Raw genomic sequence first — 13,999 nt, forward strand, 5'->3', positions numbered from 1 at the left:
GAGGGGGCGGGGGCTGCTCGCTTTTCCCTTCATCCCCTGGGGAGCGGAGCCAGGGAGGGGAAAAGCAGCGAGGGCGGGGGACACGCCGGGGGAGGCTCAGGGGAGGGAGCAGCGGGAGACAAAGTGCTGTCCCCGCCACCGAGCATCCTCGCTCGGCCTCTCAGCGCCCCACAACCCCCCAGTACCCCAAAATCACCCCTCGGTTTTGGGAGCCCCCCCCATCCACAGCGGGGCCCGGTGCGATGCTCTCGGTGGGTGGAAAGGACCGGCCGGGGGATGCTCCCCTCTCCGCATCCGAGCTGGGAGGGGAGGGGGCACACGAGGGGTGGGGGGACAGCAGTACCGTGACCCCCCCCCCGCCGGGGTGCTCTGCCCATCCCTGTCCCCTACTCACCTCCAGAGCCTCTCGGAGAGGGAAACTGAGGCACAGCCTGGGGGTGGGGAGGAACCCGGAGCTGCTCGCAGCCGACGAGGGCGAGCAGGAAACGGACTCCGGCTCCGCAAGCAGCTGCCGGCTGGTCCTCCCCTCCCCCCTCCTCCTCCCCTCCCCTCCCCCACGGCCGAGGGGACCCAGGCGTCCCGGCTGCTGGAAGGCGGTGCCGGGGCAGCCCCGTCTCCTGCCGGGGGTGGGGTGGGGTGTGATGGGGACGGCCCCAGGGTGCTCCGGCTTTGTGCCGTTGTAAACATTGTCGGGTTTTTGGAGTGCCGGAGGCTGACCCCCTCCATCCCCACCCCCCCCACCAGTGGCACCCGGGCCCTGCCCTCCCCACACGGTGCCGGAAGCTCGGAGCGGGGACGGACAGACAGCCCCGGCTGGGCGCTGGGTTCATTTTGGGGTGGGAAAGCAGTCTTTTCGCACAGCGAACTAAAAGAAGCCGGGGATGAAACCAAACGGCTCCGCTTTGCGCTCCGGCTGCTGCACCCCCCCACACACCCCAAAGAAACAGAGGCCAGGAGGGAGCTGGGGGCGGGCGGGGGGGACACACGACACCCCCTCAGTGTCCCCTCTGGCCCCCCACCAGTGTCCCAGCCCCCCACCGCCCTCGTGGAAACATGGGGGGTGCTGTTTCCAGCTGGGTGCCCTGGGTGGGAAGGTGCCCTGGGGGGGGGTGAAGGTACCTTGGGGTGAGGATGGAGCCGCCGGGGGCACCGCAGGTCGCTCCTGGGCAGATGCTTTTCCGGGTCCTGGGCTGGCAGCGTCCTCGGGGTGCTGCTGGGCAACTGCCACACGCCGGGCGGGATGTCCCGGCAAAGGGGCTCGCGGGTCGGTGACACACCGGGCTGACCTGGGCTCGGGGCGGTGACTCAGGGGCACGGGGCAAGCTGGGACACGGGGCGGGGGTGGCGTTGGCCAGTGAGTCACCCGCGGCACGACCGGACACTGCAGCCAGCCAGGCCCGCACCTCCATCCCTCCTGCCCCTGGGCCCCTTCTCGAGGAGCCCGATGCCAAACCTCCCTCGGCGGGTCCCTCCTCCAGCGCTTTCCGAACCCGCCGGCCGAGCTGCTGGGGGGGGGGGGGGCGGGGGCAGAGGGAAGCCCACCCGCGCTCTGGGACCGCGGGACCCCCGGGCCGGACGTGGAAACTGGGCGTCTGCGTCAAAGCGGAGCGGCCGGGAACAGCTCCCTCTGTTTGTGAGCTCTTTGTGGTGCCATGGGAAAGGCTGGGGATGGAGCGGCTTCTTCCAGACCCAGCTCGGTCCCCAGGCAGCAGCAAACGAGCGTTAGATCTTAATTACAGGGATGGGGATATGGGCTGTGGTGGAGGGAGCCTGGCCAGCACCCCGGGACATGGCTCCAACACAAACCTGGAAGCCTGGGCACCCAGTCTCCATCCCCAGTACATGAGCCTGAGATGTGCCCAGAGAACAGGCAAACTCATAGCACTGATGACTACTGCAGCTCCCTGGGCCCTGTGGGGCTGTGGCTCCAGCCAAACCTCAGACCCCAGCACAGGATGCTCCCCTCAGCCCTGGTCCAGCATTACAAATCCCCCATTCTTCCTGCAGTTTTATTTCTCTAGGGGTTTTTGGTGGTTTATGGTGTGGGGAAAGAGCCACGAGGGGCAGTGGGTGGCTTCCAGCTGCCCCCACTGCAGCTAGGCCTTGGGGGATGCTGCAGGCTGCAGCCGCTGCAGCTCCAGGATGCGGATGAGGAGGAGGAAGCCGATGCTCAGGAGGAGCAGCCAGAAGAAAACCCAGTAGTGGTGTGGGAGGAAGAGCCAGGGACGCCACAGCTCCACCAGGGAGCCCTTGGACCTGGGGAGAAGGGCACCACAGACACCCGTCAGCCAGAGGAGGAGAGAAAATCCCACCTCCATCCCCTAGAGAGGAGGAAGGTGTCTATCTCAACCCCAAACCTCACCAGCCCTTTTGCAGACCCAAATGAAACAACTGAGGGAGGGTGCAGGTGAGACACCAAACGTAGGGGAAACTGAGGCAGGGCAGGGGGAAACTGGGGCAGCCAAGCAACACCTGTGCCCTCCATCCCCATACCCCCAGCCCGTTTCCCAGGTGGGACCACCAGAGAGTCCAGCAGCTGCGGGGGGGATGCTGGGCACACAGAGGGCACTGCTCACGTCAGCCCAATCTGCTCCGGCTCCTCAGCCCCTGTACTGGAGCCTCTGCCCTCCACCTCGGCTGCTGTCTCTCCAGTCACATCACTGCCCTGGCTCTGGGGCTCCAGCTCGCTCCTGGGGAGAGAGAGGAGGGGGTGCTGTGCCCCGTGGGGCAGCGGCAGCTGGTGTCGTGGCATCCCCAGCCCCTGGCATGGTTACCTCTGGGTGCTGGGCAGGTGCTGGGCCCCCTCCCTCTCTGGCTCGCCAGTCGGGGCTGCTCGGCTCTCAGGGCTGGCACCTGGCTGGGCACCAACGGTGGGAGCATCAGTGGGGACCCAGCCCCCCAGTAGCACTGGGGGTGCAGGTCTGCCAGCTGGACACACAGCTCCTGTCTGTCTGTCTGTCTGTCTGTCCCTCCCCCCGGCCCGTCCTTACCAAGAGCTGCTTGGGGATGACGGCGATGCTGACTCTGCGGCGCGCAGACCCCTGCAAGGGAGGGGCTGGAGGTGAGCACCACGCCGGCTGCCTCCCCGTGCTCCCCCTCCCCTTCCCTCCCCTTCGCCTCCCCAGCGCAGGCAAGGGACACCGAGGAGGAAGAGGAGGAGGAGGGACGCTGCCAGCCTCCCACCGGCTCTGGCACTACGGGGAGAAGCCAGAGAGCTGAGGTGAGATGGGGGAAGGTCAAAGCAGAGGGGTTTGCCCCTGTCCTTACTGCTGCAAGCCATGCTGGGGGGGCTGCCCAACCCCCTCCCCGAGTGCTCCCCTACCTCTTGAGCTGTAGGGAAATCAGTGCCGAATTCGAGCTGGTGCTAGAGAACGGCCAAGCCTGGGGCTCTTGTGCCATGACCCTGCAATGCAGAGGGACCTGCCTGAGATCTCCTGGACAAGCAGTGCCCAATCCCTGGCATTCTGGCTCCCCAACCCCAGGCATCCTGGCTCCCAAAGACCGGGCACCCCGATGCTCTGCAGCCCTCCAAGGCCGTCCCTACACTTTGCCCCATGCCCAGTGTTTCTAGCAGAACAAGGTCTGCAGCAAGCAGCTGGCAGGAGTGGCATCGCCCAGGGACTAGCAGGTGCGTGGGGACAGCCGGTGAGGAACAGTGGCAGGACACACGGGGAGGCGGTGGCTCCAGGGGCCACTGAACAGGGACCAGTTACCTGCTGGAAGGTTCGCATCAGGGGGTGAGGCCTCAGCCGCGGCTCTGTGTCATCTAGGAACAAAGAGAAGCAGCCTGCCATCACGCCCAAAAATTCACATGGGGCTCCTCTGCAGATGGCTGTTGACCCCCCTCCCATGAAGAGCTGCCCCAGCCCCATGTTCCGTACTTGGCACAAGTCACAGGGTCACCTCGGTGGGGGGACCCTGCTGACATGCTGCGATGGCATGTGTGGGGTTTGGCATCCAGGGACTGAGCGTTGTTCATGTGCCCCCTGCCCCCCTGCCCCGCATTCCCAGCTGGGACCATGGCTCTGGCCACCAGCACCTGCTGCTCTTACCCCTGCACCCATCATCAGGGCCCAGCTGTCACCCACCCCCAGTCCCCAGGCCCCGTGCCACCAGTTTTGGGGCACAGGGAACAGGCTGACCCCCTCAAAGGGGGAATTTGGGACCAACCCGGTGTGGGCCCCACGGCAGAGCCCACCTCACCCTGGGTCTCTGCCAGCTGCCGGTTGCGGGAGTTCTGCTGGATCAGGCGCTTCATCTCCTCCAGCTCCGCGTGCTCCCGCAGGTGGTGCCGCTTCAGGTTCTCCACGTGCTGGACCATCACCTCTGCTGCTCGGCTCATCCGGGCTTCCTGCAGCAGGCAGGATTGGGGAGGGGGCTGTCAACCCCCCCCCCCCCCCATTATCCTGGTCCCTAAGGACCCAGGTCCCTGCCAGCCCCTCACTGCATCCCACGGTGTCTAAATGCCCCCCAAGAGCAGGCAGGTCCCTCGCACCCCAGTACCTGCAAACGTGAGGTCAACACCAGCACCACAAGGAATTGGGGACAGACCCCAGCAAGCCCAGGCACAGCACCCTCCTCCCCTCCCGTCCCTTGTGGGGCCCCCTGAGCGATGCCCAAACCTGATGCACAGCCCCCAGCTTCTCTGCAGCACTGGTTGCCCGCTGGACAGCAGCTGCCAGCACGGTCAGGCTGCGCTGCAGCTGCTCCAGCATCTCCTTGCAGCCCACATCAGAGCAGGATGGGCCCAGCCTCTGTGGAGGAAGAGGATGGAGCTGCTGGAAGCAGGACTTCAAGTTGTCCAAACCCCTGTGAGGCTGGATGCCCCCCCAGCAGATGCCAGCCCCCCCCATGGTGCCCACCCACCTCCAGGGCAGCCCGGCACTGCCCCAGCTCCTCCTGGATGTTTTCCTCCGCCGCATCCCGCGCCCGTTTCTCCACCTGCACCCGCTGCCGCAGGGTGAACATGTCGCAGCGAAAGGCCAGGGCGAGGTGGGCAAAGGCTGCCTGCAGCATGGGAGGGTGAGAGATGGGGGACAGGGTGAAGGGGGAGACATCAGGACCCCCTGCTGCTGTCCCCCAGGCACACAGACCGACCCTCCCACTCCACATGCCACAGAGCTGCCTGTGCTAAGGATAACCAGCGCTTGACTTGCCCCAGCACCCAGTGGGATGCTGCACACTGGGCTGTCCCTCTGTCCCATGAGACACCAGCCTGACCAAGACGCATCCCCCAGGATGCTGATAACATGTGGAAACCCCAAACCCTCCTGGCAGGAGCAGGCGCTGGGCAGACACCAGCATCTCGCTGCAGGTCCCGACTCACAGTGGAGCCTGACTCAGCCCTGGCACTCACAGGGAAATGAGTTTTCCTGGTGAGGCATCCACCCTCTCCACAGCTCAGGGTGCTCTGGGTGAGCTACAGAGCCCGTTGTGGGATTGCTGGGAGCGCAGAGCACAGGCTCAGCTCGCTGGGGAAATGCAGCTGCCTCCCAACGCCAGCAGCATCCCTGGGAAAGGGATCTGTGAGTGGCTGCCAGGGGACTGCGGTGCCTGGAGACGGGCCAGGAGCCGGGCACAGCCCCATGGCTGGGAGCCAGTGAGGTGTCTCTGTCCCTCTGTCCCCCTTCCCCAGCCCACCTCTGGTCCCCGGCAGCCCCTCACCTCAATGTCCTGCTCTGTCAAAGCCACTCTGCAGAAAGAGAAGTGCTGTCAGGGGTGGAGGCACCGCAGGGGCTGCACACCAAAAATGCCCTTGGTCCGCTCCCATGGGTGCCAGCCACCAGCAGAAGGGGGGACAGGAGTGCCCCTTGCCTAGAGAGGGCTCTCGGGCAATGGAAAAGGAGGAAAGCCCAGTCCCCAGATGATGGGGTGCCCTGGGAACCCCCCATGCCAGAGGGATGTGGGAGTTTTCTGGGCTTACCTGTTCAATCCCAGTCTCTCCAGCACTGGGAGCTCACTGGGGAAACCCAGCAGCGGCTCCTCCAGGGTGTCAGCATCTGCAGGGATGCAGTAAGGCACAGGAGAGACCATGTGTGATGGCTTTTGCTTGGCCCTTCCTCCTCCCTCTCCCCTCCTGCCCCAGGAGGCACGGTACCACCCCAAAACCTTTCCCCCAGCATTGGGGGGCTTCAGGTCTCCCCCCCATCCAGTCCTTTCTTCCCCACATCCCCCCCAAGGGAGCAAACCCCATCAGGCCACGCTGCTCCCCTGCTCACCCCCAGCTACTTCAAGCCCCCTCCCCAAGAAGATGCAGCTGGGGCATGGGAGGGGGACTCACCCACCTTCCTCGGTCCCATCGCTGTCCCTGCTGCGCACAGCCAGCTCCTGGCTGTCCGTGCTGGGCACCTAGGGGCACAAGGGTGCTGTCAGAGCAAACTCCCTCCCCTCCTCCCTCCCTGTACTGGATGGCATCCCAAAAAGAGCAGCACTGAGAGGCTGAGGGTCTGACTGAGCCCGAGAGGTCAAGGAGGGTCCATCCCCCCCCAACCTGTTGCGCTCCCTCTCACCTCTCCAACGTGCTCCCCAGTCTGCTCGCTCTCAGCCAAAACCCCATCCGGGGGTCTCTGGGGACTGCTCATCCTCCCTGGGGACACAAAGGGCATCCAGAGCTGGGTATCAGCATCCCCAGCCTGGCATTGCCTCGAGGGAGACACTCCCCTAAAAAACCCCCACTGCTGGCATTTCTGCAGCCTGCAGGTTCCCAGGGCGCAAGGGCTGGCAGGTGCCCCCCAAAATACCACTGCAGGGTTAAGGGAGCTGCAGCCAGGCTGGGCCAGGGCAGGGTGAGGAGGACAGGGGGGCTGGTGCAGCAGGTGGTCCCCTTGCAGAGGGGACACAGGGCACAGGGTTGGGGTCCCTGGGTTGGAAGAGGTGTGGGGCTGCAGACAGGTGCTGCCAGGCCAGGGGACACCCTCCCGCTGGATCTGTGCGATGCTGCTCAGGGGTTGGAGGGTGACAAAAACCACCCCTCTCCCCCACCACCACCCTGGGCTGCCCTTACCTTCATCCGGAGACACGGGGAGCCCGGCCAGCTCTGCCTGCTGCTCCCTGCGGAGAGAAGCCTGGATAAACCCCAAAGAAACTCCGGCAGCAGAGGCAGCATCCCACCCCCTCCGCCCTCCCCCAGCCGCCACAGCAGCCATGTGGATGCTGCTCTGGGCCTGGGTCCTTTCCAAGCATCCTCTGCAGCCGGCTCCGTCCCTGTCCCCGCGCTCTCCCTGGCAGCAGCCCCCTCCGCAGAGCCACCGCCGAGGAGCCCGCTGGAGCTGTTTCCAGCCAGCAGTGAGTCACCAGCCCACGGCTCTGCTTCTCCTTAGCACATCTATTAGCTCATTTATTTATTTATTTCTATTTGGTGGTGATGCCCCCCCAGCTGCCAAGAGGCCCCCGCTGCGAGCTGACCCCTTCCCAGGCACCACAACAAACCTGGGCTGGCGGCACAGCCCGGGTACCGTCTCACATCACTGCCACAGGGCCTTGGCACATTGCTCCTGCACCCCCAAAAAACTGCACCAGGATGGCCTCAGCAGCCCAAAACCCTATCCTAGGGGCTGGGAATTCCAGCATCCCTGTTTGCTGGGGGTTGGGGATGCTGAAGTGTGCAGGGAGTGGTAGGCCAGCTGTGCGTAGAGGCATCGGGGCTGCTCCTGGCCTCACACTGGAGCTCAGCATCCAGCCAGGAAAAGGTTTGAAGCCCCAAATTTTACTCCTGGCTTGGGAAAGGGCTCCCATGAGGCTTTTCCCTCTCCTCCCTGCAAGCCTGGGGGTTGTTCCCCAGGAGCAGCGACTGCAGGAGAAGAGGCTGCTGTGCTGAAGCGATGGTGATGCTCCAGCCAGCATCCCCCCTCCCCTGGCATCGCTGTCCTTGTCCCATCCTTCCCAGCACCCCAGGAGCTGGTGGGGGGTGACCCCTTTGTGCACATACCTCTCAGGCGAGGGGCTGGGTCGGCGGCCCATCCTCTGCCGCTGCCGCCGTCGGCGCCCCTGTGAGACCCCCTGCACCTCCTCATCCCCCTCTGCCAGCGGGGTCCTCGCGGGCGGCTTCATGTCGAGGGCAGCGGAGGCTCCGGGCCCAGCACACCTATCACGAGACACACCGTGTTCCCCACGTGCAGATGGGAGAAACGCCTCTAAACGGGGTATTTTTAAAGCATTTTTCTCACCCAGCAGGAGCTCCCAGCTCCTCTGCTCAGCGTGGATGGAGCTGTGGGAAAAGGAGGTGGGAAGGGGCCCGCTGGGATTCAGGAGGATGCTGCTGGGATTGAGCTGGGCACGGAGCAAGGAGAACCAGGAGTTTATTACAAGCCCCGTTTCTGGGTGGCGCTGAGGATGGACTATCCCCACTCACCGACCTGCTTCCCTCCCGTGGGGTGATCCTTGCTTGTGGGGTTTGTGATGTGGGTCATCTCCACAGAGAGAAGTAAGTTGGCACCCACTTGCCAGTGAGAGCACCCATGCAGAGAGGGAGCAGCCTGCTGTGCCCCTGGAAGTGGGCAGCCTGAGCCCCTGAGCATCCCTCCCCTGCCACACTGCCTCCGAAATAGAGAAACCTGAAGAGATTTCCCCCAGTCCAGGGGAGCTTGGACACCTCATTCGAGCTGTTTTGCAACACTTAAAAATCTCAGAGAGCCAGCACTGAGCCCAGAGAGCCCCTCTCCCAGCCCAGGGGGCAGCAGGGGCTCTCCTGAAGGATGCATATCCTCTGGGGTCATGCCCACAGACACACAGATATGGGGCAAAAGGAGATTTTTTTAATAATTTTTTTTGGCTAGGACATGAAATGCAGGAGAGGTTTAAGGGGACTGGTCAAAGCCCCACACACCTGTGTGAGCTCAGGGACCCCATCACCCATCTCCCAGACTCTGCTCAGCCCTGATGGAGGTGCCAAAACAGACCCGTTTCATACCCACACACAGGGAATCACCCCCAAGACTTTCTGCCCAGGGGCCTGGGAGCCCCAGCACCAGAGATCAGCCCAACTCATCACACCAGTGAGCATCCGAGTTTTCCCAAGGGCAAAGCTGCAGAGAGCTCGCTCCATCCCAGCCACAGCAGACCCCTTTCATAGAAGCCCAGACACCCTTAGGCACATCCTCTCCTCATCTCGGCTGCACAGATGGAAACACAGACACAGCAGCTTCTCTGCTCCAACGTGGCACAAACAACCCCCCTCCCCCCCCCCCCCCGCCCCGGGGAAGCCGGACCCAGCGCTTCCGCCAGGCGCTCCCGGGTCGTTACCTGCCCGAAGGTCTCTCAAGCAGCTGAAGGCAGAGATGCCGGGGGCACCCAGCTCAGACCCGGTGCCATCAGGTCTCCGGCAGACCCAGGAAAAAGGGGGGTCCAGGGGGCGCGGCCGGGCTGGGTGCCGGCGGCTCGGGGGCCCCAGGCGGTGCGAGATGCCAGCGGTGGATTCTCTCCCGAGGGGAGAGCGGCTGCATCTGCAGCAGCAGGAGCTGCCAGGGAAGAGCTGGATGCGAACAGGCCTTTAAAGGACATGCATGGAGCGGCTGGGAGCTCCCCGTGCCCAGCCCGGGGCGGGCCGAGCGGTTCGTGCAGGTGGCCGGGTGACCGCAGCTGCACAGCCCGGGGCTGGGGCCCGGGCCCGTGTTTTGGGAGGGGAGAGCTGGTACCCGGAGCTGGGAGCGAGCGCAGCTGCTGCCCCTGTGCCCCGGGGAGCAGACCGGGGGCTCAGCATCTCCCCCCAGCAGCAGGCTCAGGGCAGGGTGGTGGCACTCAGGACCTCCACGGAGACCGGGGATCCCCCCCAACCCACACCTTCTCGGGGGGGCTGGGCAACACCTAAAGCAGGATGGGAAGTGTCATGTTTGAGGATATGGGGAAGCTGCTCTGCCCAGGACCCCCATCCCCCCCACCTCAGCAGCCACACTTTCCCCCCACCCATCACCCTCACTGCCCCTGCCCCAGCCCTTTGCTCAAATCCATCACATCCCCTAAAGCTGCTTTCTTCCCCTAATGAGCTTACACGCAGCCAGGCTGGATGCTCAGCACGACAAAGGGCCAGGCTGCAGGCTGGCAGATGCTGTTACCCCCTTACCCCCGGCCTGAGGACCCTGATGTACCACGAGGAACCAGGCAGGTCCTTGGGGGCTGCAAATCTCGTAAGCCCCAGGAGGTCAGGCTGCAAGCCACTTCTCACCTGCCAGGAGCACAGGATGCAGCCCCAGGGCCAGGGAACAGCCAGGGAGGGCTGAGGGCGCCTGTTTGCAGCTTTGCAGGAGGAGCTGTGCTGTACCACAGTGGGATGTGGCTTTTGAAAGCAGCCATCGAGCGATGGTCCCCACTGGGTCAGCGTTTCAAGTGTCCTTGAAGCTTCAGGGATGGGTTTTCTGGCAAACAGCTCCTGCTTGGACCTCACCCAAAAGCAGAGCTGCTGCGAGGCCATGAATTGGCTGAGGGGAAGGCTAACCAAAGATCCCCATGCTGCCTTCCCCATAACACACACACCTAGCAGCACGAGCATGATTAACACCAATTAATGATGATTAGCACATCCCAAGTTCACACTGACAACACTAGGAAGATGTGGGACCTGCTGCCTGGCACTGTCACCTTCTGCCTTTGGTTAAGGTGTCTCCCCTGGGATCTCCTCTTCCCCCATCCCTTAAGACCCCTAAAGCTGCTGCCCCTTCCCAAGAGTTCCCAGGAGCAAGGGCTGGCTGCCCAGGCTTCTTCCCAGGGAAAGATTTGCTGAGACTCTTGTCCTGAAGTGAGCAGAGGTTGCCTGGCTCAAACCCCAAAAGGATGCTGCAGGGGCAGCAGGATGCATCCTGCAGGTGGGACCCCCCCCCCCCCCGTGTACCCACACCCAGGGGCTGCACAGCAGCGATACCCCCTGGCAGCACAGCCCTTACCCCACCCCTTACCCCAGCACTCTCCCAGCAGCTCACAAAGCTCGTTGGGTGGCTGGCAGCATGAAATGCAGCTGAATTCTCTGGGCACAAAGTCAGGTTTGGGCTGGTGCTGCCAGTCCTGTCTCTGGGTGCACCTCTGGGTGCTCATCTCAGAAAGAAGAGATGAGACAGGGGGAGGGAAAGACCCTGCCCCTTTGGGCTGAGACTCAGTGGATGGAGCTCAGCATGCAAGCACTGTGATGCCATTCCCCTCCTCACGGACCCTCCACACAGCACACCAGGGTCTGCTTCAGCACAGGGGGTCTGAACTGCATATTTCATTGCCAAGTGCTGTTCTTAGCCAAGCACAAGGTCCCTCCCAGCCAGCCAGAGCCCACAGCCATAGCAGGACGTGGCAGTAAAAGAACCTTCACATCATGATGTAGGGCAGAGGGTACCAAACCAGCTGCCCCCAAGGGTGGAGCTCAGGGGATGGAGGACACGAGGATGGCAAAGCATCCCGCTGCCAACACCCTGGTCCTGCTGGCCCCATCCCCACAGAGCCCCTGCTTCCTCCCAAAAGCAGCAGCCTGGCATGGGGCAGGGGGGACTCAGGGCTCTGTAACCTCTGCTTGAGTGTCCTGGCTGCAGAAAAGCTGCCCTGTGGGAGGGACCAGCCTCAGCACATCACTTCCCCCTCCACCAGAACAGAACATCTGTGCTCCAAACCTCTGCTATTCCCTCCCCTCCCCGTCTGCTGACAGGCTCAGTGAGAGTCAATGCCACCTCTTTGCAAACCAGCCAGGTTCAGAAAGCCTCCCTGGGTGTTTACTGAGAGCACCCAAGGTTGGGGGGTTGGGTTATTGTAAGTTCAACCTCATTTTATCCTGGGAGCCCTGTGATTCCCATCACAGGGCCTCAGACACGCCATAGCAGCCCAGCTCCCCACGCACAGACCTGCTCCGTGGGACGAACAGGACCCCGCTCAGGACACCCCTGGCTTTGCCCCTCGTGTCTCCTTCCAGCGATGCAGCAGCCTAAGGCGATGGCACCTTCCCAGGGCCGGACCCGCAGCTCGGATCACGGAGTCCCTGGTCACCTGGATTATCCACTCCTCGGAGTAAAGCTGCTCAGACAATGCTGGCAGCTACTGCTGATGAGGCAAACACGATTTATTAGGTCCACGCAGGGGTCCCAGTCCTGGAACAAGCAGAAAAGCAACACCCCAAACCCTCTGGCAAATCCCTCTCCACACAGCCCTGGTCTGCCCAGCTGAGAGGGACCTGGCAGCTACCAGGGGAACATGATTCTTCTACAATTAAAAGGTTATTAGGGGGAAAAAAACATCCAAACAACCCCAACCTACCCCCCAAACAGGCAAGGAGAGGGTATTTTTGCTTCCTCTGGTTCAGTTTAGAATTCCAAGATGAAAGAGAGACAAGTCCTGACGCTGAGCCCCACACCTGGGTGTCACTGCCACCCGCTTTCGGTGCAGAACCCCATCGGGGATCACGTGTGGGTCGTCAATGCCGTTACCTCTGCAGAGAAGCAGGGTGACTCCATCAGCTCATCACTGGATGGATCCATGATATTTTTAGGAAAGCAGCTGAGTTCTAAGCCTTTTCCAACAGGATGGGGCAGGGACTGAGGTGGTCCAGCTCCGGCGTGGCTCTGACGGGGATTTAGCATCCATGGATGCAGCAGTCACACACCTCTGCGGCTCGAAGGCGGTTGGTTCTCTGCCATCCCCCCAAGGTGCTGCTTGAGGACCAGGGAAAGCATCTTGTCAGGCAGCTGGCTGAGCAGACAGATAACTCACACCATCACGTAACATTAATTCCCTTAAAAAAAACCCCTCTCAGCCCAAACTGGCGATCCCCTCCTGACTGTGGAGAAGGAGAGTCTCAACCACCAGAAGAGGAAGCAAGAAGCCACCACTGCCAGATATACTGGAGCAGACTGGCTGATCACTATACGGTGCCTGCTATACACAGCCTGGGAAAGCTCCAAGAGCTCAGGTCACCAACGCTGCTGCTGAACCAGGACAAGGACAAACCCAGGCTGCTCCTGGATAAGGTTCTGCTGATGGTTTATGTCCCATCCACCTCTTGCACTGTTCAGGCTGGGTTTTTAAAGTTCTTGAGAGAGTCAAGAAGAGCCCAAGTTTGCTGCCTGGGTGTTACCCATCCCCCCACAAACAAGTGATCTTCCCCCCAGCATGGCCAGCATCTCCAGGGTTCGCTTCCAATTCTCCTGAACTGATGGTTCTCACACATACGACCCAGAGGAATCCATGGAACAGCCAAGAGCAAAGACAGAGTTAAGAAGTCTCTTTCCCCAAGCTGGTGTAACACTTCCCAGCAGAACAGGGAACCCCCCTTGCAGTTTGCAAAGCCCATCCCTGCTTGGCTACTGTTCCTTGGGAAAACCATGTAGCCTGGACCAACACTCCCAGTATCTCCAGCTGAGTTGGAAGTGTGAGCTGCATACGGTGTGTAGCAGCCAAGAACAGCCTGTCAAAGGGAGACCATCCCCTAAAGAAACCAGCAAGCAGTTAGAAAACCAAACATCCCTGCACACCACAGCCAGGAGACCTTGAACCCGTGGCCAGAACCTTTGAGCCTGGTCTAGAGGGATGCCTGGACTCCCCCATGGCACACACGTTCCTCCAGTTGTTGTTCTTCAGTGAAGACACCAGGAAACTCCCAACCAGGTGGTTTTTTTGGAGATGAATTTGTCTTTGGTCATCTTCACGGAGCCAGAGCACTCGGGGACAAGGACACCAAGGTCACTTGCTAGAAGCTTCACAGGGAAGCCACAAGGACAGCAGGCTGCTACCTAATAAAGCCACACGAGCAGGCTCAGACCTTGATGGTCAGGGCACAACTTCTATTTATGTCACATTTTGGGCAGCCCTACAATAGCTTCAATATACTCAGCCACTAACTGGTATGCAAATACATCAACAATTTGGCTCCCTGGAGGTTTCTTTCCTCCAGCTAATGTAGACTTTGAAGCCTCATCAGGCTGCTGTCACCTAAAATAACTCCAGAGGTTCCTATTAGAAAGGAACCCGTGCTCTGAAGCGGCGAGCGATGCTCTTACCCCCCCCTTGAGAGTTTAATTCCTCTGGCTGGGTTTAACAT

At 61.9% G+C, this 13,999-nt stretch overlaps 1 protein-coding gene across 1 annotated transcript; it reads right to left on the minus strand.

Annotated features, from left to right (window-relative positions):
• Positions 1-1,995: 1,995 nt before the first annotated feature.
• On the minus strand, positions 1,996-9,337 carry LOC311201457 (uncharacterized protein). The gene is made up of 15 exons (XM_084275844.1): positions 9,241-9,337; positions 7,928-8,083; positions 7,004-7,050; positions 6,510-6,586; positions 6,285-6,348; positions 5,924-5,999; positions 5,665-5,692; positions 4,867-5,007; positions 4,623-4,754; positions 4,204-4,351; positions 3,714-3,766; positions 2,991-3,041; positions 2,775-2,857; positions 2,577-2,690; positions 1,996-2,256 (listed from the first exon to the last, which is right to left on the minus strand). Exons 2-15 carry the CDS (start codon positions 8,047-8,049, stop codon positions 2,097-2,099), a joined length of 1,296 nt encoding a protein of 431 aa, XP_084131970.1. The 5' UTR covers positions 8,050-8,083; positions 9,241-9,337; the 3' UTR covers positions 1,996-2,096.
• Between the last annotated feature and the right edge of the window lie 4,662 nt (positions 9,338-13,999).

The sequence above is a fragment of the Gallinula chloropus genome (genome assembly GCF_964237585.1).
Source record: "Gallinula chloropus genome assembly, chromosome: 27".
Classification (NCBI taxonomy): Eukaryota; Metazoa; Chordata; class Aves; order Gruiformes; family Rallidae; genus Gallinula; species Gallinula chloropus.